General features: G+C 40.4%; 1 protein-coding gene across 5 annotated transcripts; it reads right to left on the reverse strand.

Annotated features, from left to right (window-relative positions):
* Positions 1–913: 913 nt before the first annotated feature.
* Positions 914–25273, reverse strand: ttc7b (tetratricopeptide repeat domain 7B). Of its 5 annotated transcripts, XM_044167614.1 has the most exons (23): positions 25059–25265; positions 21490–21644; positions 21145–21220; positions 20902–20994; positions 20239–20402; positions 19465–19586; positions 18649–18727; positions 17705–17880; positions 17452–17515; positions 17189–17326; positions 16760–16948; positions 16424–16541; positions 15935–15992; positions 15379–15451; positions 15017–15177; positions 14793–14909; positions 13255–13352; positions 12537–12803; positions 10464–10514; positions 6911–7051; positions 5372–5574; positions 3625–3698; positions 914–3254 (listed from the first exon to the last, which is right to left on the reverse strand). In XM_044167614.1, exons 1-23 carry the CDS (start codon positions 25177–25179, stop codon positions 3107–3109), a joined length of 2886 nt encoding a protein of 961 aa, XP_044023549.1. In that variant the 5' UTR covers positions 25180–25265; the 3' UTR covers positions 914–3106. The 5 variants fall into 5 exon arrangements, with proteins under 5 accessions (XP_044023549.1, XP_044023550.1, XP_044023551.1 ...); XM_044167615.1 differs by lacking the exon at positions 10464–10514 and having other exon boundaries at positions 25059–25263; XM_044167616.1 differs by lacking the exon at positions 12537–12803 and having other exon boundaries at positions 25059–25259.
* Between the last annotated feature and the right edge of the window lie 1192 nt (positions 25274–26465).

The following is a 26465-nucleotide window of genomic DNA, read 5'->3' on the forward strand; positions in this document are numbered from 1 at the left end:
ATTAGTCTTTATTCTTTGTCTTTTTCCTTCCAAAATTGTATACCCATACATGCTACATAAGAAATTTGCTACATTTTCTAGCCATTGCAGCTAGTCAGATTTGAATACTTTTGTGAATGTTGTTCTCATGTAAGTAAGCAACATGCACATGCAGTCCAGTTATTACTGTAGTTTTTTGAACAAAATGTTTATTTATACTTGCACTGCACATTTGAATTATACACAGCTGCATTGTCAGGAAATAAAAAAAACAAACTATTCACAGTTCGGCAAACAAACATAAAAATATATATATCCCAAATATAAATCATGGCATCATGTGCTTCCACATAGAGATGAGTCCCCCAAAAAATAAAATAAAAATACCTTAAAAGAAACAAATATTGGTTTTGGCCAACTGCAGAATTAAGTCAGTACAGCAGAAAGCCTTCCAACATAAAAATACTCAAGAACAATACCTGTACCTGAGTAATGCTGATCAAATGTACAATCAATATGTAGTCAAAAGACCAATATCAGCCTCATATACAGTACATCTCTGGGCTGAGGCCACAACCTTTAAGGGGGGCTAACTGTGATACCTGAGAATCCAGCAGTAGTGGGGGGGGCTGTGGTGTGTGTGACACTCTAGCCTGTCAGCGCTGTAATCCTCTGCTAAAGAAAAACACACAAAGGAGGACACACCTATCCACTGACAGACACACACACCTGAGAAAGTAACACACACTGCTGGCCCTGAGGTCACATGCAGAGGGAACACCACACACAGGTTTGTACTAACCACAATATTAAGCCTCACGGTAAATATATTCTCTTCCGAGCATAAATTAGGATTAGACGAAACCTGGGGGAAGAGTAGAAATGTTTTCCATATTCAATATATCAAATACAACAATTAGACAAGAAGTCCCACTTGTTTTGAACCACTTTTATTATCTTTGTCATTATTATCATCCTAATTTCAGTCATTCATTTACAGCACAAACGACTCACTGACTGAGCTCATATCAACATCAGTTCATCCTTTTATTCCTCCAACAGCATCTCAGTAACATCACTCGCCAGAAAATAGAATTATAATTTACTTTCAAAAATAACAACAATAATAATACACTTGGAACAATCTAATATACAACAATAATCCTTTGTATTTATAATCAAAAATCAAATGAAAAAAACAAAACTATATTCATCTAGTTGTATTTAACAAGACTGTGACAGGACACAAAGACAACACAATCACCGGTTGCATTTACACACAACAGAAAATCAGACTTTTGAGAAAATGGGTGTAACAGATTCCTCCCATTCACACTGAATGTCACATAGGAGCTCCAGTTTTCCAGGAGTTTACATGAGACTTAACTGGTTATCTTCGACGTTATCGTGAGTTTTTATAGGTGGCACTCCTTTGTGTTCAGCTATTGTGACTACAGCTGCTCACGCTAAAAAATAAAAAATCAGCTTGTCCAAATAGATCAAAAGCATACAAAAATGTTAAATTACTAATATGGAAATGGCATTTATTTCACAGCAGTAGTTTGACATTTTGGGAAATATGCTCATTCGCTTTCTTGCCGAGAGTTGGATGAGAAGATTGATACCACGCTGACGTCTGTAAGGTAAGTGTGAAGCTAGAGCTAGCAGTTGGTTAGCTTAGCATAGCATAAAGACTGGAAACAAGGGGAAATGGCTAGCCTGGCTTTGTCTAAAGGTAACAAAGTCTGCCTACCAGCACCTCTAAAGCTCACTGATTAGCATGTTATATCTCCTCTGTTGAATCCGTACGTTGTCCTTTTTTTCCCTTATATTTAATTTGTTTTATTCCTCTTTATGCTTGTATGCAGATTTTGTCACCTTCAGACAGAGCCAGGCTAGCTGTTTCCCCATGTTTCCAGTCTTTGTGCTAAGATACGCTAATCGGCTGCTGGGAGTAGCTTTACCTTTACTGTACAAACATGAGAGTGGTATCAAATTTCTCATCTGCCTCTCAGCAAGAAAGCAAAAAAGTTAGTCCCAAAATGTCAAACTATTCCTTTAGCTTCAAAGCTTCCCTTGGGGAAATTTAATTATAGTGCACATATTAGAACATTATGTAAAATCATAGAATGTCATGGAAATATTGTTCAACAAAGGAACATGTAAAGGCTGTACACATGAGATAAAATGTGCTTTAATTTAAACATGTAGAAAAGAAAACCTGACAGCCATCAGAAGTTTCAAATCTGATCTCCTGTGTGTGTAAATGCAGCCTGTGTTTTGGCATTTAGACTTTACTGATTGATTAATTGATTCTTCAGTGGTCTGTTGATCATGTCTGTCGATGCTCCGGTAGATTCTCAAAGATCTGGCCATCCTGAGCTAGCCATACAGCAAGTGAACGTGTGAGTGGTTGAGATCATCAGTAATATTTGGCTTATAAAGGAAACATTAATAAAACTGATTACCTGCCCATAATCAATTTTTTTTAAATCAAATATGCTAGATTTACCCTCAGTGTGTGAAAGGAAAATGAAACGGTGTGTGTGTAAACAAAATGTAAACTCTTAGGCTTCTGAACGCTAGCAACAGCAGATTGGGAACTCATACTGAATCTTATTTACATCTTTGAACAGGACAAAACAACAAACACACACACACACACACACACACACACACACACATCATTCTACAAATCACATACAACCGGACACAAATGTGCACAGGCAACATGTTGGCACAACATACACAGACATGGGTGTACATGACACAAACAGGCACAGATTGTCACACACAAGCAATGTATCAGCACACAGACACATGCCCTCACACACACACACACACACACACACACACACACACACACAGTCAGGGGTCACAGCCACAGCAAGGCATTGTGGGAAGGGTGGGTGGGCAGGGGAAGCGAGTGTGTATGTTTATGTGTACTATATGCATTTGTATACAGTATGTGTGTATCTGAGAGTACGGCAGTAAAACCTTGTGTAAGTGGCATGCAGGCATGCTGTGTGTGTGTGTGTGTGTGTGTGTGTGGTGAGTGTAGCTTGCAGGTCCATCATTTGTGCCACTGTGCTACAGTACTGAGGCTACACCTGTGAAGGTGTGTGTTTCATAGTGCTCTGGGTATGATGGTGAAGGGCAGAATGGGGCTGCTGGCCTCCAGCTCCAAGGCGGTGAGAAAACACTCGGTGGCAGCGGCAGCGTTTCCCTGAGCCTGCAACACCTCACCCAGGCTGTTCCACACATCATGAGCCGTACTGAGGAGAGGAGAGGACAGGAGGAGAGGAGAGAGGACAGGAGGAAGAGGAGAGGACAGGAGAGAGGACAGGAGGAAGAGGAGGGGAGAGGAGAAGAGAGGAGAGAGGACAGGGGAGGACGGGAGGAAGAGGAGAGAGGACAGGAGAGGAGGAAACAGGAGGGGAGGAGAGAGGAGAGGAGGAAAAGGGAGGTGATGAGAGAAAAGGGAAGCAAGGAGAGGGGAGGAGGAAAGCAGGAGGAGAGGAGAGGAAAAGGAAATTAATATTGTAGTGAGTGCCCTAAAATATAACAATCATGTACATTGCACTGGCAAACACAAACACACACACACACACACACACACACACACACACACACACACACACCTACCTGTTGACCTGCACAGCATCCCTCAGGACTTTTTCAGACAGACTGTAGCGCTGCAGCTGGTGAAGAATCAGACCCTGTGGAGCGGTAGAGAGACAAAGAATTAAAAAAAAAAAGAGGAAGAAAGAGGGTGGAAGAGGAAGATGGCAAAAGAGAGGAAGAACATTATTAGGCTTATAGCCTGTTACTGTTTTGTGATGAGTGTGTACTGCCACGCTATGCATTTTTATTCTGTTTAAGGCAGTCATACTGGTTTTGATGATTCTTGTTGGAATTTAGAGACCCTTTTATGGGAATTACTTACAGTAACAATGCAAATCCCTTACTTGTAACATTCCCAGTTTTATTGTTCTTTAAATAAAGTAAATCACTGACATGTCACCAAGCAAAGAGCTGCATTATTTTCACATATTCTATGGCAGGTGTCCACATATGACGATGGAGCTGCCAATAAACTGTCTTAAATGGCTCCCACTTTCCCTCAGGAAGAGGACTGGAAAAAATCTTTGCGATCTGCGCAGTGAAGGGGACAGAGAGGAGTGAGGAAGAGGGTCACTCTGCATGCTGCGGAGGAGTGAATATATAAACAGGTAAACTGTGGGACTCACTCGTCATTCTCCAACTTAAGAAGCTAACATTTGTCAGCACTGATACTCTCTTGTTCAGCTACTCACACATATTACAAGCTTTTTCCCTGTAAACGCATGAGATCCAAAAAGGATGGAACATGTGCTATAAAATAAGATTATTGTTTGGGCATTTTCTGCCTCTATTTGATAGTGACAGTGGAGAGAGGCAGGAAATGTGGGGAAAGAGAGTAGGGGAAAGGCATACAGCAAACGGTCCGGCCAGCTGGGAATCGAACCGGGGACTCGCTGCTCAGGGCGTTTGCGCCCATGTAGTAAGCGACCGACCGGGTTGTCTCTTTTTAAAAATAAATAAATAAATAAATCTTCAGTGTGGATTTACAGATACAAGACAAGTCAAATGAATTTAAGAACAAAGTGGTGGTTTCCCTTTTTAGTTTTTAGTGTCCCACGTGTGATTTTGTTAAAACCGACGATTAAAAGGTGGTGTAAACGGTTTATGTGAATGGCTAAATGAATACATGTTCCAGTTGGAACTTAAATGTATATGATGCGCCTCCATTCTCCAGCACTTCCATTAAAAGTAAGCTTTGATTCGGGTTTGACCAACATTAAGGACATGTATGCATATTAAATAAAAGTATGACCCTGAATCACATGCTACATCTTGCTTATCTAGGATTTTAGAGAGCCAATTTTCCATGTAATGGCTCAACAAAACCCTGAACTATTCTTTGTCTCAAAAGCCTGGGAAAAAAAGGCAAGACTGATTATTTAGATAGTATTTATTCTGATGTCTCGTTATTATAAATATACAGGTCACTGACTAGTTTGGGAAGGCCCTTGACATGGTGAATCCTCCAAGTGAACGGGCAAACAGAGGCAGAGACTACAGTGCTTCAAATGGGACCTAGCCAATAAGAAAGAGGTAGAGGAGCGTACAGAGAACAAAAGAGGAAGACACTGTTCCCGCTCTTCGCGGAAGGTCTAATTGTCCCAGAGGACTATGGCTAATTACATAAACACAAACCCTCAGGCTGTACGGACTCTGCAGGAGGATAGGACGGGATTTGTTATGTTCTCAAGAGACCAAACACAAGGACAGAGCAGAAGAAGAACATCAGAGTCTGAGTGTGTGTGTGTGTGTGTGTTTTGTGTATTACCAGTCTCTGCATGGTCTTGACATGCGTCGGGTTGATGGACAGGGCCTCTTCATACCAGCGTTTGGCCTCGTCCATGTTGCCCCTCAGCTCGGCTATCTGCCCCCTCATGTACAGCACATTATGGGATGTGGGGAAGAGGTTGGCGGCTTCCTGTGTGCAGGCCGAGGCCTCGGCGGGCTTCGACATGCCGGTGTACACTTCAGCTATCAGAGAAACACACACAGGGAGGAGAGATTGCGAACAAGTCTTTAACTGCGAGTGCACCAAGTTTCCTTTAGTTTGATTAAAATGTGCAACTTGCAGCAGTTTCAGACATCAGTTTCTTTGTCGAATCAGCTGGTAACTTGGTATAATTACTGTAAACAAATTACATAACTGGCAGTCTCTATCTCATAAAATTAGGACCGCATTTCCCATAAATGCTGTTGTTGTGTGGTACAAAGAGGATGCTGCCCTGCCCCATGCTGCCCTGATGAAGACAGAAAGACACAAACAAAGAAAGCTGTCTGCCTGTCTGTCCGGTGATTGGATGATTATATTAGCTGTGTCGCCAAGCTGGAAATGACCACCTCTGACAGGAAGCAGCTGGAGAGAGAAACAGGAGCACAAACAACCTCCATCTATGTGTGTATGTGTGTGTGTGTGTATGTGTGCTGCCTGCATCTGTTTATGTATACTCTTCAGTCTGCTTATGTTCGTGTCTACAAGTGTCTGCTGCTGATGCAGAAATGACAATCAGGGCTCCAGTGTGCTCCAAAGGTAATCTAATCTGGTGTGATTGCAAAGGCCATCAAACTGCTGTTAAATACAGTCCCACAAGCTAATGCCAGTACACTCGGTACAACTTCAAGTCTGTTTGTTTGAAGACTGTGTAATGGAGGGGTATTTATGCCGTTTACTATAAGTGTAAACAATATACAGGAAATATAACAAAATTCACCTCTATGGGCAGAACTACGTGACAAAAATCGCTTTGACCTCATCCAGAATTTGCCAAGACAGATGAAAGAATTGCTGTTATTTTTTCCTTTGAGACAGTATCTGTGCTGGGACTTGTACCATACAATACATCTAAATCCGTGGTCCCCAGCCTTTTTACCTTGTGACCCCTTAAAATGAAGCAATGTCTGCTTGTGACCATTACATCACAGGTTAAGGCCTTTTAGTGTCGACATGGGTCGTCAGCAGTGATTTTTAAGTCTTGGGTTTGTCTTATTTGAAGGATCTTTCATGCCTGAACAGGTGACAGTATCTAGTATTTCACTTATTTGAAGGATTTTGAAGGCCCGAGGAGGTCAAAGTATCAAGACATTGTTTTCCCACACATAATCAGAGGCACATGTTCAGGTTCAGATGGGCTAAATGCTACATGAGTCTATAGGATGTAACGTTTGTACAATATTTTTTATCTAGCTGTGGTCAGACAGGAACCACAATCATTATCAGATCTAGTCTCTGTCTCTCTGTAAACCCTGTTTAAAAAAAAGCCTTTATCTGTGACACTTTCATGTATGTACTCTTATGTGGATGTGTGCATACCTGCATGCAGCCAGATCTGAGCCAGGGTCATCCAGGGGTGCAGGGGTCCATGTTTGGGGGCGCTGCTCTGCAGGGAGGAGGCGACCTCTGACAGAGCCTGCTCAACGCGACTGGCTGCTATAGATGTAGCATGAACCGAACCTGGAGGGGAGGATCAAACCATTACACGCGCCATCTCCTAGAGGTACTGACTTACTACTACAGCAGCGTTAGGCAGCCATGTGCCACAATGCAGGGTTTTAGCTCAACCAAACACAACAGCAGGTTTCACTGAGGCCCACAGCTTCAGAGAGAAAAGAGGAACTTCTCAGTGAAATCTGGAGTGTTTGGGTGCAGTAAAAAGCCCAAGACTCTGGGCCCACATTGGCACACAGTTTCCTGTTCCAGCACTAAAGCCTTTAATCACTCCACACCAATCCACACGCTGCAACACACTGTGTTATGGCCCTGGATTAACCAGGTTAAAATGAATTAATTTCTGTGCCACCATGCATACACACAGCCTCAATCTGCACTCTGCTGATTAGTAATTGAAAGAAGTGTGTCTCTGATTTTGTTGTCTCTGCATTTAAATTACATCAGATTATTACGGGGATGCGAAATGGCCGCCACATGGGACTGCAGATGCACACTGCAGAACTGTGGAAGCAAAACACAACACGATGTCTGTGTTGTCAACTTCACGTATCATCATGTCCTTCTATCGTTACATAAAGCATATATATGAATATTTTTGACTTGCCACTTATCTTCCATTGCCTATTTATCTATTGTATTTTATCATACATATTCTTTTGAGTCTGCTATCAAAACGTCTAGAAACTTCTAACCATTCCTGCAGCATTATTCGCTCCTCTACTGTTTATCTATACGCTCAGTATGTTGCAAATGCTCATCATTTTGCCCAAATTGAGCGAAACATGCTACTTCTGACAAAGCTTTGAGCTGTGATGTGGCATGTGTTTAGCCATATTTTGCGACATAAAGAGTGCAGCATGCTGAGTATACAGATGGATGAGGGAGAAGTGGAACTTGTTACGAGCACCTTTCAAGCCTACAGGGGATGAGTGCTTGATACTCCAAACATACATTTTAGGTGGACTATCTCTTTAGAGTAGTTATTAATTATTATTTATTATTTCCCCCCCCACCATATTTTCATGCATCTATTTTGACTAAAATGTCCAGATATAATGGTTCCGCTGATAAATATTGACTCAACACTGATGATTTAATCCACTATGACTTGTTCATGTGTGCAATTTAGATGTTGATCAATTTGTAGAACTGCTCTTACTGTCTTAACATTATACAACAGATTTTTCTGTTGCTCAATGCCCTCATTAAATGCTGTAAAATATAGATTATGCAATGCATCTCTTAAAAAGATTGGGAAAAATAACGAATGATCCAAACACAGTGCTAGACAACATTTTCACTTTGGGCTTGTTTTGTTTTATTGAACTGTCATGTCAACTGCAGCCTAAAAGGGATTAGATAACATAAATATGTGCCTTTTATAAACATGGACTGAATTAATTATGACTTGCTTTACTCTAATAAAGAAACTCCCATCCCCTTCTCTTATTATTCTGGTCTCCCATGGCATGGTCTAAACTCCCAAATACTCTTCCTCCCTTCACTACACTGATATGATGTTGTGTGTGTAAGGGACAGAATCTACCCATTTATAAAAGATGAGTGAGAAAAGGATAAAAAGAGAAGATTTGAATATTAAAGCTCTGTGTGTGTGTGTGTGTGTGTGTGTGAGAGAGAGAGAGAGGGAGCAAGAGTGTGTTGCTGATAAGTTGCTTTGGATGTCTCTCTCACACACACCACAAATGCATTTGAAGTTGAGTAGCCTGGTTTGATGGGCACACCGTATGAAGTAATTTATTAGATGCTGGCATGCAGCAGCCTAGTGCAGCACATTCAAACATGTTACAGGACGTTGAAACAAACTGTGTTGTTGCCTAAATCAACCTAAAATTGATGAAAATCTAAATAACTTTTGCGTAGTGAGGTGTCAACGGCATTTTCCGCACAGTAAATCTGTCTGCCAGCTCACCCAAAGGTTACAGAAAACTCACTGCTAATTAGAGAGCTTTCATCAACCTCTCCATTTATCTCTCTCCAACTTGTTTTTTCCCTACACACACCCCTTTTACTCTCCTCAATACAATGTTCTTATCATGCACATCATATCTCATATAGACAGTAAGGCGCATGGCCTTGACAGTGAAATAATAAAGTGCTATTCAGTCAGTGACAGATTCAATCAAACAGTTGGAGAAAGAGGTACAGAAGTGGTCCTGTGTATTGGATTGCTTTCTCTTATAACATTTTGTGTCCCTAACATTCAAGTCAATCTATCAGCAGGATATTTGTAAAAAATATGAAAATAAATAAAAATGACAAAATGTTATAAATATATATATAATTATAAAGAAACAAGTTTTCACTCAGTGACATTTACATATGTGCTAGTAGATTACTGAGGAAGCTTCCTGCAGTGGCTTGTGCCTAAAATGTGGACAATTCACACAGCAAAACATGCACTAAAGCTGCTCACTGAATTAAAGGAATACACTGACTTACAGGCTTACCACACCAGAAGCTGGTTAGTGTGTGTTTCCCCTCTATGCTTCTAGTGTAATGCACATTTTAACAGCAGCAAGATGATGAGCAGTTCATTTTATATCCATACAGTGTGCTCAATTGTTAGTATAAATGGCAGTAAACTAACTAAATCTTGATAATAGATGCACAGAGGTGAAAAGAATACATATTTCTTTAGATGGGGTATCTCATCATTAATTTCTCCTCTGGACCATTTCTTTCTTATCTTATCATTTATACCCTCATACAACCTTCCAACAATTGCTCGTTAGATATCTATCAGTTATGGCAAATTAATTACGACTAACAGGTAAAATTACTGCAAACAATTAAGATCATTAGTAACTTCTGTCTCATGCCGGCGGCACTGTTAGTATTAATATTTGTCAATATTACAGCCACATTTCACAGATGATTAGTGCTACAAGCAGAAGCTGCTCCTTCCTCTCCTTTCTGGTGTCGCTCTGTGAGCATTTGCTCTCTCTTTTGCTTTACTGAAAAGGATAATCACGCCAGAAATGGTATCTTCATCTGCCTTTTACAACTCACTGTGCTGGAAAACGCCACCCTCTTCGTGGATTGTGCTGTAAAGCATTACAAAAGATTTCCAGCAAAGTCCAAAGTTGTTTCCTGAATACTTTCACATTGCTTCATTCTGACAAATTGCAAAAAATGTGCATGCAGATATTCCTTTAAGTCGTTGTATTCCTTTGAATCATATACCACCAACATGATAAAAATTCAGTACAATTCTCCAGGAAACTGGCTGCATACATCAATTTAAAGCAGAGGATATATGTACATATTTTCTTCGTACAGATATTGTACATATATTGGAACCTCGTCAGGAAAATGAAGGTCAACAGTGACCAAAGAATGGACAGAACAATGTATGGAAAAAGGAAGGTCAGATGGAGGTTAGATGGCTACTTACAAACAGAAAACATGGAGGAAAAACCAAGAGTGTTAGCGTCCTGAAGGCCGCCTTGAAAAACGGAGGGATGGGAAAAAACAGAAAGACGATTGTTAATGATTGAAAGAGAGAATAGACAGAGAAGAAATATCCAAATCATTACGATAGAAAAAGAATGTTGATTCTGGAAAGGAAGACTGTAGAGCACAATGAGGTTTTCATTCTTCACAGTAGCCTTTTAGACCACATCACATGAGACAAGCTGCTTCCACCTGTGCCTTTTTTACACTGTAATCTGTTCAAATAACTGCTTACCTACCAGCAGATCTGCATATTTACTAGTAGTAATAGCCATAAAGTTTAATTAACTAAAAGCATGAAAGAGGATCATCTATCGCTGCTTTAGAACTCATGAGAGCTTTTTGGTGACTGAATCTTCTTAGGTTCAAATTGATTTTCAAAATGCGGCACAGTGCAGAGTAACATTACATTTCTTTTGCATTTCAGCACAGTTAGATTTAAATTAGAGATGTCTGCACCACACATACCTCACAGAGCTTTTTAATTGACTAACAATGCACACAAAAACTAAGTGTCCACTCGTCAAAGTAGTATACAAATACAGTAACAAAAGAATCGAGTCAGATTTTCAGTAATTGTAATCATGGCGATGGACTTAGAGTCACTGTTTTAAATAATGCAACTGTTCTCAGGCTGACTGAGAAAAATTGGGTTCTGGAGAAAAAAATGAATTGTGCTAAATAATTTAACTAAATAGCAACCATTATTTTCCAAAACAAACATCATTAGTAGAAGAGATGGCAACAATGAGACAATATAAGGTTGGAACCGGGAAACAAGACAAATTAATGTTGGCTCAAATGAAAAATCCTCACAGAAACACAGAGAGAGAGAGAGAGAGAAAGGAGGAGGATGCAAAATAGTAACAAGAACCAGAGACAAACGGCCGGGAAAAAGCAGATAGGTGTGAAGAGACAGTAAAGCTGTAATATATAAAAAAAATAATAAGAACCCAGCTGATCACTAAATCCTAGCAGTATCAACTGTGAGTGTGTGGAGTTTAAACATGTGTGTGTCAAGTGAGTAAGTTCACCTGAGACCTTGAGTAAGTCGCAAAAACGCAAAGCAACTGCTGCAGGTCCATCAAGGCTCAACTGCACTCTAATCCACACCCAAAGCGTCTGTTTCACATGTTAACATGCACAGATTTACAGCAGGTCTGAGAATTGTGTGTGGCTATGAAGCACATCCAGTACTCTGTGAGGGTTAGTCAGTTTAGTTTTAAACTCTTTGTCCACGCTTGTGAGGTTTGAACGACCAGTCGCATTGAGGATTCACCCTGTCTACAATCTCGGTGAGGTCAAACGTACAACAGGCTCTGTGATTGGTCATAAAATGAGCATATCACGTTTTTGGGCCATCAGCTTATTGGTCATCATACTAGTTACTAGTCAGTGATGAGAAAATTCCCAAAATGATCCACATGTTCCTGCCAAACTGTTTGCTCCAGTGCTCCACGCTAACACTGCAGCAATGTCCCGTGATAGCCAGCTACTCGTGTTGTCTAAGTAAGAAAATCACAATATCATGATATATAGCCAGGTCTGACTGAAAAATGAATGGCTGGTTTGCACTTCCAATAATCTGTGTGGTAGAACTCAAACGTCCAGGACTCAAATTTGACTTCCAATTCCAGTTCCAATTTTTACAAGTGAGGAGCAAACCCAGGGCCCAAACCCATAAAGAAGCCCATAAGATCACTCCCTACTTTGCCTTTTTTTTTTAACCATAAATTTAATTTTACTTTAATTTTTTTTTTTTTTTTTACAGATTTAAAACACTACTATATTCTGTAAGGCAGAATATATATATATGCTTGGGATATTGATAGTGGACTAATATTTAACAACATACTGTTTAACACAGAGCACCAGAGCAAAAAACAAACTGGGAATGCTCTCATTACTAAACACACAAATTACTCAATGAGCCAATCTCCCAAGAACTTGGTGTATTCTTATAGGTCACTCTTCACACCATGCTACAGGCCGAGGGGACGTGGAGGCGGATTACAATTGGAGGAGAGCTGGCGGAGAGTGACGTGGTTGCAAAAGGACTGAGTCCCGGTCTTGGTGGGCGCAGGAGGAGGAGGAGGAGGAGAAGGAGGAGGAGGGAGAGGAGGGAGGAAGGATGGGTTTTTGGGTGGCGGGAGAGGAGGAGGCTGGAAGATGAAGATAGGGGAAGAGGGGGAGGACAGTGGGGAGGAGAGGGTGGAAATGGTGGATGGGGAGATGGGGGAGACCGGTTCAGAACCAGAGTGAGAAGAGGAAGAACCTGAGACTTAAACAAAAACAAAGGAAATAAAACAGAAATTAGTGATATCAATCAAGGAATAAAGACAGGAAAGAAACATAGATCACTGGTTCTTAATCTGTATATACTTTTTACAAACCGGAAGCAATATTTCTAAAATTCTCTCATATTGTAAAGTTTATAATTATAAAATAACAATTAATATCATAACTCCTAGATAAAGCAACTTATCAAAAGAGAACAAACTAAAAGAAAAATTAATAATGTTGACAAAGCAACATTGTACCAGGAATCAATAAAACGAAGAGTGGGAAAGATTTTTCTACAGACATTTTCCTTTGATATCTGTAAATATGAGGAAGAATGGATCAATATAAAAACAAGAAACCATATCTCCCATCATTGACAAAAGGTGATTTAGCGCAACTGGATTAGTTTCACTGGTGAGGTGTGTGTGTGTGTGTGTGTGTGTGCCTACCGGTCTCAGGGTCACTGAAGTCAGGCAGAGTCATGGCGTTGAGCTGTCGTCTGTCTGCTATGGCTCTGTCCAACAGACTGCTGCCACGCCCGGAATCACTGCCACAAAGACATGTGTTTACACACGGGCACAGACACACGGGCACTATCCCTGTGGAGGACAGTCACTGACATAATGCTTTCCCTAGCCCTTTACCCTAACCTTAACCCTTAGCCTAACCCAGGGCTATTCAATTACAAATTCAATTGGGCCAGATTTTAAAACCAGGAAATGTAGATGGGCCAGACATTTTCAGCAGCCTATTTAAAATGTTTTTTTAGTTTTTGGTAATGACAAATTTTAAACAAATGCAAATGAATGTAATAAAAAATAGCAGGAGATGGCGGTAAAATAAACAAATACTTGCCAGTCCAGGCAGGGTTAAACTGACGGTTTTCATTGTCAAATTTACGTTTTCAGGGTTGACAGAGATAATATTTTCAGTAGAGCACTTCCCTACTTGTGACTGTCAATAGCCAGATGTTTTGAAAAGCTACTAAGCGTGGTCGGAACTCACATGAGAAAACGTTGACTTATGAGATATGATTGGTGGTGTCGCTACATGCGTAAACATCCTGCCCAATCAGTGCTGCACATGTGGAACTCTCAAAAGTGATGAGAAGGAAGCGAGATGGCTCACTTGTTAGCTACTTCCATACACTATATATGTAGTTTACTTATTTTGACATACATCAGATTTATGTATGCTGGGGCACTCTGAGGTTGCTTCTGGGCCGGATGTGGCCCGCAGGCCACCAACTGAATAGGCCTGCCCTAACCATAACCATAACCTAATTCTAAAAATCCTAATCCTAAAACCAAGTCTTAACTGTCAAAAAGCAGCCTCTATGGGTTAGTGTGCATTCAGGTCCCCACCAGGATATAAGAACATGAAACACACACACACACACACACACACACACACACACACACACACACACACCAATGCTTGAGTGTTTTGGAATCCCTGGGTTGCTAAGCAAACATGGTCTCCAAAAGCAACAGGCTCTGTAAGAACACTCTAAGTTCAAGCTTTAATGTGGTCAACAGGAGCTGGTTGCACCTGCTCTTTGTACATTCAAACTCAGCTTAGTTATAACAAAAGGGTTTGCTAAGCGGAGATTAACACATCACTAAATTAAAACGGGTTGCACCACACAAACTAATTCTTAGGTGGAGTTTAGTTGTTACTACATATTCACATCCACTAACTGCCAGGTTTAACTGTTGTGTAGCTAACTGAGTCAACTGACAAAGCTAATGTCAGCATGCTAATATACAGTATGACCTGTTTAGATTTAAGAGTAAAAGACGCAATATGAAATATGGTCAAGATATCTGACCTTACTCTTTATCAAAATGCTGTTTAATAATAAGTGACAATAAGTCACACCTACATTTACAAAGAATATATTGTTTGGCTTCCTAAAACTGTTATTTTTGGCAGTTGTACTGCATTTGGGGAGTGTGTGTGTGTGTGTGTGTGTGTGTGTGTGTACCTGGGGTTGGTAAGGTTGTAAAAGCTCTTCCAGATCTGCAGCATGTGTTTACAGGTGAGCAGAGCTTCCTCTGGTCCTCTACACATTGACTCCAACTTCACCTTAGTATACAGCAGACTGCAACGCACAGCACACACATAAACACACGACAAGATGACACAACAGAAAGAAAGACGCTCTGTGTTTGCTTTAAATGAGGTGTTGTGATAGCGTGTGAGTCTTACTTGAAGTTCTCAGGGTACTCGGACAGAGCCATCTCTATAATATTGAGAGCGTCGTGGTAGTGTTTCTGAGCAGAGAGCAGCAGGGCCAGCAGATGAAGGGAGTGGACATCATCCCCTTGAAGCTGCAACGCCTGTCGAACATAGCCCAGAGCCTCTGGGATCTACACACACACACACACACACACACACACACAAACTACAGGTTTTCACTACAGTTGGGATAAAAAGCACCATGTAAAGTGACAGATGTGTAATTCTCTTATGGCCCCTGACTTTCACTGTCTGGCATCCGCGCCTCAAACCTCCATGGTTTGGATGTGTACGTAGTGATTTTATCCAGATATTACTAAAGATTGAGTTACCTGTCTGGACACAGCAAGCTGCAGCGCCAAGTAGAAGGCTGCTAGATGGTCAGTGGGAGACAGACTCTGAGCTCTACAGAGACAGAGAGATTTTGTGTGTTCAGACATGCTAAATAAAAAGTTAATAAGATCAGATCAAACTTTAAAGATCCCTGTGGGATCCAACCAGAGGATAGTTAAACATTTAGAAACTGTAACACCATATCAATAAGCAGAATGACTGAATATAAAACAAGAGAGGATATATCGCAGCATTATAACAATGTGATAAATGTAGAGTATATATATATCTTATGACCATTAAGACCTTTCACCTCTGTGTAGAAATAGTATCAATCAAGTATGGATGGACAGTATACAAGTCATACACTGTGTAGACAGATGACAAACATAGGGTTCAAATGATACAGGTAAATATATTGAATTGATAAGGTAGTCATTTCAAAACAGTTTTCATTTTGTTAGACTGAAAAGCAGTTTGTGCTGTGACAAAATAATTCTGAGGGAAATGTGGGTGTAAAAGAGAAAACAGAGAGCTGCGTGGCTCAGTCCCAACCTCTGGAAGGCTCCCAAAGCTTTCCTCTGGTACTCCTCCTGTGTGCTTCGCAATGATGCTAGGAGACGCACAGAGACAGAGTCAGGGACAGAAAGAGAAAGAATGCAGTCAGGTACCTTTTACAATAATACAAAAAGTACAACAGTCATAGGAGCCATAAGACAATTTTTAATATAGTTGCGTATGTGAAGTCTTTGTGTGTCTGTATGTGGAAACATCACTCAGAGAACAAGAAACAAAAATGATTACATGCTCTGTTTTGTGTATTTTCTACATTTCACATGAGATATGTGACTTGCTTTCCATGTTTTCATCACTCACAATAGCCACAATAATTGGCCAAAGGGGCAATCCCCCAAATTTCTTCAACCTTAACCTTAACACCACACTAACCAAAAGTAAGAAGCAACAAAGTGTCCTGATTTAGCAAGACTATCATCCTTTCTAGTCAGGGATGTACAAAAACACGTAACACACAGGGAGACTTACCATCGGTGGCTTTGAGGCTGTAAACCAGCCCGATGGCCAAGAAGCCTTTGGCTCTGAACTCAGCTGCTTTCTCCCCCATGTCAATCACCATCTTTGCAAAGCACTCCCCCTCATCCAACTGGAGTGTGGGAGGAGATAGACATAAGAGAGAAAAAAAGAGAAGAGGTTTGGGGGTAAAATGTGATGATTTTATAAAGTAAAGGTAGGGCACTAACAAAGATTGAAAATCTAGTAGGGTATACACAGAACAGTAGCTTAAGAAAACCTCACCAAAAGTCTCTAAGACACTTCAGCAACTAGCTGCATTTGAGTTTATGTCAGCAGGATGGTCCTTACCCAGTGCAGAGGTCCGATACACAGTTTGACAGCCAGCAGCGGGATGGTGGGGTCGTCAGGTTTCAGACGAATACACTCCTTAAGGACCTTAACAGCACGAGCTGATTTCCCAGCTGCCATTAGCGACAGGGCGAGCTGGTACCACAAATGGAACTCCTCAAAGGCAAACTTCATAGCTCTCTCCAAACACTGGAGACATCGGAAATAGGACACATTTCATTTGTGTTATCAGGGTATCTGGAAGCTTCATCAAGTTGTACAGCCATTGTAGAGCCAATGATATTGTAATAAAAGATTCATTTGTTTAGGGAAATGAATGTGAAACAGAATGAAAGTGTCATTTTCTGTGGGTGTACTACGGGTGTGGGCTTTAACACTTTTCACAATCACTATGATTGTGACTATGCAGCACACAGAGGGATTACTCACCTCTGACAGCATCTCATACTGCCCTCTCCTGCCCAGAGCTATAGTCAGCAGGTCATACACCACAGAGGCAGACTGTAGGCTGATGATACGATCATTGTTGTGTTCAGGAATTCTGCTCAGGACAGCGTCACGGTTAGCCTGAAACACACAAACAGAGACATGGATGTAGAAATGGCACTTTGTCAAGGTTTCCAAACCCGAATAGAGAATCCACTGCTTTAGAGATGGGTTTGAAATATTTTATAAGAGTGTTTGTGTCTTACCATGGACTCACTGATGAGCAGCAGCAGCAAAGCTTCTTCTGTGTTCTCCTGAGGGCAAAACAGGCTGAAAGATGGAGTTGGACAAGGATGAGAGGGAAGAGAAAGGGGAAAAATGGAGAAAAAAGTGATAAGGAGAAGATGGAGAGAGCTACTGGTGAAAAAGTATATTGGCAACAGTTTAATTTTGGAGCCATGTTGGCTATTTCCCACTGTATTCCTACTTTAGCATCAACAAACACACATTATCACTTACTTCTCTCCAGAGTACACTCGTGGGCGTCGGCTTAGGCTGTAGTTCTTGGTGTGTGTGTGTCCTTGCCGTGTGGGATCGTCTAATGGCGACACTGTGGGTGGGTCTTCCAGAGGAGACCAGTAACTCTGTTCGCACATTCCTCTGAGCAAGATCTCTGCAAGCTGTCTGGCTATGGTCTGCATGCACGCACACACACACACACACACACACACACACACACACACACACACACACACACACACACACACACACACACACACACACACACAGATTTGGCAAAGATACTCTGGCACCAACACAGCAGCAGTCTGTTTACTTGGGGCTTACTTTGCTTCTAATATACTTAGAATATAGTTATATTAATGATTTTACCCCTGTGCAGACTGTAATATAGATTCTTTTGTCATCATGTACAAACAAAATCAAATATTACATCTACTTGCTTGTGGTGGGTTTTGTATCTACATCGATAGAAATATGCACTTAAGTTTAGGTTTGCCCTTACAGTTCCTAACAGATGAGACAGACTGGAGGAGATTTTTTGTACAACTTGGACATTTTCAAATTCTACAGATTGAAGCAGTGTGTAATAGTTGGGTATTAGTATAGAAGCAACATTTTTAGAGGAATAGTTCGACAGCTTATTCACTTTCTTGCCGAGAGTTAGATGAGAAGATCGATATTACTGTTTGGTAAATGTGAATCTAGCGCCAGCAGCTGATAAGCTTAGCTTAGGATAAAGACTGGAACCAGGGGCAAATGGGGGGTAATATGCCGGACTACTTCCTGGCAGGAAGAGGACCTCCTGAGGTTGCCAGGCAACCACCAGCGACCTGATCTAACTCTCGTGAAGAAAACAAATAAGCGTGATTCCCAAAATGTCTAAAAACTATTCCTTTAAGAAAGCCAAAGGAGAAGCCTGAGGGACTGAACCCATCCCTCACCATGCGCAGGCTCTGGGTGGTTCTGTTCTCAACAGCCCGAAGAATCTCCCGAAACCGGCCCACGCCTCGTGTCAGGTTGCTATGGCAATGTAGTGAAGAAACAGGAAGAAAAACACTTGTCAGAGTCTGTAGTTTGTGTATGTGTGAATCCAAGATTTCTCAAAACAGACATGTGTGCATACTCTACACGATGTCCAAAACATTTTCAAGTTTCTATCTAAGTGTGAGTCAGTGAATAGGTGAATATTTAGTAGCTTCACTAACTGATGTTTGCAAGATGACAAAGCAAAAGCCTTAAAGGGACAGTTCATCGCAAAATCAAAAACACATATTTCATACATATATAATGGAACTATATGGCACTCGGCTTGTGGTGCTCAAAGCACCAAAAAAAATACATTTGAAAAAACTCAACAACAATATCCCCCGTGGCAATTACACACATGTCTTCCAGCACAAGGCTTTGGCAGGTGCTACAGCCCTGCAACGGTCTCTGCTGTACTTAAAACAACAACACCGTGGGAACTACTTTCTGCTGTACCGTGTATGTTACTTAACTGTGTTCACACTTTTCTGATTTTATTAACCTGTCAGCAGCTTTGTAACACGATGACTGCAAAGTGGGTGGAAAATGCCCACAAGGGGTTGTTCTTGGTTTCTGCTTGAGCGACTGACGCCCTTTCTCAACTAGAAAAAGTTAGAAGTTTAAGAGGAGTGTAAATACTGCTTAAAAAGTTTCTCCCCCTCCAGTCTCTCTCTGATTTCCCTTTCTCTCCCGTATCTATCTATCCACCAACACCTGTTTCCCTCTCTTACCCGTTCTTGAAGTGGATGACATGGGCTCTCTGCAGGCCTGTCTCCAGGAAGTAGCCCAGTTCCAGGTCCTGGGCTGTCGGGCCAGGCTTCGGGCTGCGGTTCTGTATTCCCGCCGACAACGCCTGCAGAGATAGACATACGAGGATAAAGAAAAGAAATACAAAAGTTAACACAAAATGCAGAGAAAGTTTTGCCCTAATTTATAATAGAACTGTGATACAGTATTTTAAAATATTCCTATAACTCATATTGTTTCTGTCTCTCCAAACCACATCCGTGCTTAGCGACTTTATCCAGGTGATATCCCTTTCATTATGCCTTATATTACACCTATAGTATCACACTTTCTGTTGGATTCAGCCATGAGTTTATAGAATATATCACACATCAATTTAAGTATAATATTAATGTTGGGACCGTCTGATATGTATCCTCCTGCCTTTTATTGCGGTGTACTGTTGTTTGCCAGCTCAGTCAGTGCGTCCTCTCAGACATTCTCCAAATAAAGAGGAAGAGATTTGTTTGCCAGTTGGCTGTCATGGACGAATGCATTAGTCAAACTTGCACACTGTCAGCAGAATATTCATCACACACCCACAGGGATGGCAGAGCACTTTGGAGTCCAGTTCAAGTTATTTGGTGAGGACTTGTGTGACGGTGTGTGAGAAAATACTGCAATGGATAGTTATCAAACAAGTATGTCAATGTCACACCCTCAAACTAGAGGTCTGATTGAAGACATAACATAAAAAAACTACAATACCACAAATATACCTTCTCAGCCTCCTGCAGGTAGAGCAGGGCAATGTCTCCAGACTTTTCATAGCAGGTGATGATTTCCTGCTCCCGCTCTGTTGTGCTCCTATTGGACGATGGAGACCCAGTGTTCATATTGGATAGAGAAGGAGAGGCATCTGGGACCTTCTCTAGACACAGTCCTGAGGGGGGAGAGGAGGAGAGTGCTCAGGGTGACAGAAACTAAACAAAGAGTGACAAAGGCCGTGAGTCAACTATCAGTGTCTGGTATTCATTTTAGCCTTTCAAACCACTGGCATATACAATTTCATAGTAGTGTTTTTGACACTGGGATGATCATCTTCTCCAGCTCATGATTGGTTTTCAAACCAGTCTGCTTTATGACTCAAAACATAATAAATCATTTATAGTCATAACATTTATAGATTATCGACACGCAAATTGTATTCTGTTACACGGATAAATTAAATAAGAATAGAATGACATTTAAAAAAAGGAAAAAGCCAACTGAATATACATTATTCAAGAGCAACCAGATGCCTGATGTGTGACTGTGTGCATTTATTCATACTGCAGTTTATCCCACTGCTGTTGATCAGCAGTGACACTGTACTGCCACCATGTGGAGCAAAGCAGTTGTGCAGAGGTGAGGCCAGACTGGAATGATATGTGTGTTTGTACCTTTAGTAGCGTATGCCTCTGCTATCATGGACAGCCTATACACAGGAGCTCCCACCAGCTGCATGTCATCCAGGTTCACTTTGCTGTAGTGACCTGTCAATACATGAGTTATGTATCAATTAATAAATCGATCGGTAAACTAGTATTTTATACATACAGGCATTGTTTTGATTAATAAAATCATACCATGAACAAATACTAAATATGAGTAAATAAACCAAACCAGAGGAGTGTGTGTGTTACCTAAAGCGTCTCTGTATTCGCCCTCCACATAGCACACTTTGGCCATCAACACGCTGGCTTCCTGGAGGTAATCAGCCTGGAGGACAGAAAATATGAATTTAAAAAAAAGTAAAATTATTAAAAAGAGAAAATGTCTTGACTTGGGTTTCCGTCTTCAGATTTTTATGTACTGATTTTGAGAAGCTTGCATGAACCACATTTTTTTTTGCACTAAATTATGTGACAGAAACAGAATTCAATTTGTAAAATAAATAAGAAACAAAGCGACAAGTGTAAAAAGTGACTACACAGGCAAGAACCACACTAATCGGTCAATTTGTCTACCATCTCTCCATCCACAGTTACCTTGAGGTTTCCTCTGTCCAGAGCAGCAGTGAGGTGTTTCCTGACCTCCACCAGTTTAGGTCGTGGGCCCCTGGGACTGGCTCCCTGTTTGATGGGGTTCTCCTTCAGGTATGTCTGAAGCTTGCAATCCCCCAGCAACAACTCCCCTAGGTCATCTATACACACACACACACACACACACACACACACACACACACACACACACAATCAATCTCAGATAAATCAATACTTAATCTAAGGGTGATATATGGATAATCTAGGATCACTGTATGAAGTCTGAAGGTCAATCTACAGCCAATCTAAGGTCAATCCAAAATGAATTGATATACAATATAAAGGTCAAATCTTTCACAACACTTTAAAGGTCCAGTGTGTAGGATTTAGTGGCATCTAGCGGTGAAATTGCAGTTTGCAACCATTTGAATACTGCTCACCTCACCCTCCCCTTCCAAGCGTATAGGAGAAACTACGGTGGCCACGAAACTCAGCCTGAAACATACTTATAAATATTATATTCTGTTTCTACCAATAGCTCCTCTTAAATGTTACACACTGAACCTTTAAGAACAATCTAATGTGTCCACTTTAAGGGTTCTCCTGGTGGTCAGCTTGACTGCGATTTAAATAAGTAAATCTACATATGGTGAAACACTGCTGTGCTTACACATTCTAGCCAGAATTATGTATAGCCTTCTAAAGCTTCTAAATCGTGTGTGTGTGTGTGTGTGTTTGTGTGTTTAGAGGTTCAAAGGGTGAAATGAGCAGTAATCCTGTTACTGATCCCAGTCAGTGACCAGAGCTCACTCATTACATTTCATAATAGCAGCATTTATAGTATTCACAGTGTTCAGAAATCGACTGCAACATTCACATCTTCCACAATTGTAAAATAGCAGGTAATCTTGGTTTTTGGTTAGATACATAACAAAACAATTTAGTCTATAATATAATCACATTTATTATATGCGAGAATAAAATGTTGAAACATTTCTCACCAGATAATGATGGGAAAATAAGGCTCTAAATAATGTCAAAGCTTTCTGAAGTTATTTCCCTGAAAGTCAACAGACCTCGCATGCTATTTGTTATTTGGCTGCATTTAGGGTCATCAGGGGATTTTTAACACACTCACTGAAGCCATTAGAATAATTTTTTGGCTTACAGTTTACAATCTAACGATATTTCTGTTTTAAGACTATAGTGCCATAAGCCCGCAGTTTTCCTCACCCTACAAATATACAACAGAACAGGAGCAATTCCTCTAATCACCTCCTTGGCTGTGCTTGCTTGGATAGAGCTCTTAAATGTTTATGGCCTTTACTTTCTAGAGTAATCTCTCAGCAACTGAAATTTTGGCTGCTGAAGCTTACTTATTATTACTAACTGAATTACACGCCCATGTAGATGTCTTAAAGAGTTACTTAACACCAGGCTGAAAAGCCCTCTCTGGTTGAACGTTTCAAACCTGTTTCACCTCTGATCACACCCGGCATCACTGATAGGTGTGGTTGAACCACCCAACAGTGATGTCACAAGTGAAACCACTGTAGGTCAGCAAAGACAAGATTTTCAGGGGGTGTTAAGTTATTCTTTAATAAGAAGATTCCAGGGTCCAAATGGGAGATATCAATCACACTAATATCCTGGAGGAACTTCAGTCAGGCTTTAGAACATACCACAGCACTGCAACTGCTCTTACTAAGCTGCTCAGACTAAATTCTGAAGAAAATAAGGTCTCAGTTCTTGTCCTCTTAGACCTAAGCGCAGCGTTTGATATGATTGACCAGGACATCCTAATCAATCATCTTGAAAAGTTGGTTTGGCCTGTTTTGGGGTTACACTGGGGAGCTGCCTTGGTCCATTACTATTCTCATTATACAAGCTGATAATGAGAATAGAAGATGACACGCAACTATACATTTCTGCTGAACCAAATGATGCTGCAGCTATAAACTCGATTACTACCTGTCTTTTGGCAATAAAAAAATGGATAAGCAATAATTTCTTAAAGTTAAATGAGGACAAAACTGAAATCCTACTAGTCGGCCCTAAAACAAAAAAAGAGAAATGCTGTTTAATAATCTGGGGAAACTGACTCCCGGGATTAAGTCTGAGGTTACAAGTCTTGGCGTTATCCTAGATTCAGATCTAAACTTCAAGTCCCACAATAACAAGGTGACGAAAAACATAATTTTTCCATCTTAGAAACATAGCTAAAGTAGGACAGGACTCGATTACTGTAACGCACTTTTTACTGGCCTCCCTTTGTCAATTATGCCCCAAAGCTCTGGAACACACTACCTGTAGATATCACGGGAGCCAGCTCGCTAAATATTTTTAAAAGAGAGCAAAAAACTTATCTCTTCACTTTAGTGCATTTCTTGTATGAAATGTGCTATACACATATGCATTAACCACCATGAGCAGTCAGCCTTGGCAGTTTGCAGTGGTGGCAAGATAGAGCAGCATCCACGTCTGCAGCAGAAGAGCAAGGATAGCATGACAGGATCTACTGATTTGTCGATTTGGGAGATCTATTGGATCAGGGCAACCACCATGATTGATATGTCATATAAAAGTAATGACGATAGGTGAATTTAAATTGCAAGGCAAGGATACAGTAGTGTTTACATGTAATTCTTTTAAATCTGTTAGCATGTAAGCCAGCTCCTTTTCATATCAAACGGGTTATATTACAATGTCAAGAAGGAAACTATAAGAGACAAAGTGAATTGTTTTTTAAAGTGAATTTAAAAAAAACAACTTTGAATTGATTACAGCGGGGAATAGGCCACTGCCTGGAGTATAGCTCATTTGTAAACTAAAAATGTTCCTCTGTCGTTAACGTATGTATGTATATAAGTAACTGTATATAATTTTTATTTTATTTTATTCAAATTTAAATATTTGTATATACAGTATGTTCTATGTACGTGTAGCATGAAGGGGCTGCAGCTTACATTTCATTGTGCAACCCTGTGCTGTAAAATGACAATAAATGAACCGTAATTTACTTTATGATGTGCTGCCAGTAGCGCAGCATCAGCAAGGAGTTTGACAGCTAGCATGTAGCAATACCGCATCTTAGCCACACAGCTAACTTAAGTGAAGCTAGTTGCGATGCCAAACCATAATTAAAAATCAGCCAATTTAGATTGTGGTTATTTTATCATACAAGTCAAGCAAAGACAACATTAACCTCGTGACAGATTTTTGAATGGAGTTCCGCTTGACTGCCGCTTGACGGGAGAGAGCAGTGAACCGGGGGGCAGAACTGTCAAACCACAGGAACTATTTGTTAAAGAGTAACGTGAGCGTTTAGTTCTCCAAATCTTAAAACCAAAGTATCTCAGTGTGTAGACACCACGCTGCCCAAAGGTGGTAAAATCCCCTGTGAAAAAAACCAAGTGTCTCTTGACCTTTGCTAGCTAACTGGCTCTATCCAGAGCGCAATGCTGGAAAACTCCTAGCATCGGCTGCCGCTATCAGGAAGTACCGAGGACTCAGACCAGGGAGAAGGCCTTACAGACCGAATAAACGAACAACAGGGAAACCCGCACATTTCTTACCGTTTGATATTAGTTTGGCTGACAGCTGTCGTACTAACTCCGGTATCTTGTCCCATTGGCCCTCTGAGCGGCACCGCTCTATCTCGGTCTCCAGTCGTGAGCCAGACTTCCTTGCTGTCATTTTGGTGAGTGGGCTCAACTGGACCAAAACACCACAAGCGGATCCCCCCTCACTGGTCAAGTTAACGCGTACGAGAAATACAGCTTCCGTTAACTACTTTCGAAATAAAGCTTTGATTGCTAAATGGTTGCAAATTTGATGACAGTATCACTTTGAATTTAAAAAATCACTTGTGGTTTGACTTGTTGTGTTAGTTGACACAGCGTACACTGATTGCGATAACGGTTGTATCCCAGTAAGAAAAAAAAAGATTGAGAGGAAAAAAGTGAACAACTGCTTTACTGAGGGGAAATAGTGACATCTAGCGGTCAAGAGTGTATACTTTCCTCCTGATTGACTGTATGTAGATCCTTGTTGAACTCTGATATACAAATACAACCACACAGCCTGAACAAACATTTCTGTAAGAAGACACGGGGTCAGCACAAGATGCCCTTTCTACAGGAGACAGGACAGTAGTAGTTCAAAGGTTTTGAGAATTTTACAGTACACATTTTCATCTTTGTGGTGTATAGAGCATAAAGGCATCCAAAAGTTTTTTTTTTAATATAATGGCAGTTTTATGTTAAACATTTATTTATTCATTTTATTTTATAATTAGATTATATTATCTGTCTGATGTATACTGCAATATATAATATGTATAATCAGCATTAGAAGAAGTACTCAGATTCTTTACTTAAGTAAAATTAGAAACCAGGGTGTAAAAATACTCAATTACAAGTCCTGCATTCAAAATTGTACTTGAGTAAAATTACAAAAGTATTATCAGCAAAATGTTAAAGTGTAAAAGCAAACATACTCACAATGTAGATAAAATGGTCTCTATCTGTGTTATATTATCATTTATTAATGATGCATTTACATGTAAGCAGCATATTAATGTTGTAGCTGGTTGTGGTAACGCTAATTCTACCTATTTTATATACTGTTGGTTGGTTTAATTTACTTTATAAACGTGCATCCAATTTTACATGCTCATTATAGGTTTTTATCATCTTATTCTGCAAAGTAACTATAAAGTATAGACATAAAATAGTGGAATAAAAAGTACAATATTTGTGAAGTGTAATGAAGTAGATTAGTATTTTTTATTTTATGTTAGTTTATTTTTCTACATTTGTCTCGCTTCCACCTCATGTCTAACTAATTATATTATTTATGTGTTTTTCTCTAGATGCACACTAAATGTGCTCACTTCTGTGTAAATGTTGATCAACAATGGGTCTTATTTGTGTTTCTAGGTTTATTGACGATCAAATTAATAAAAGACATCTCTTTAAAAA

This window comes from Siniperca chuatsi, linkage group LG15 (genome assembly GCF_020085105.1).
Source record: "Siniperca chuatsi isolate FFG_IHB_CAS linkage group LG15, ASM2008510v1, whole genome shotgun sequence".
Classification (NCBI taxonomy): Eukaryota; Metazoa; Chordata; class Actinopteri; order Centrarchiformes; family Sinipercidae; genus Siniperca; species Siniperca chuatsi.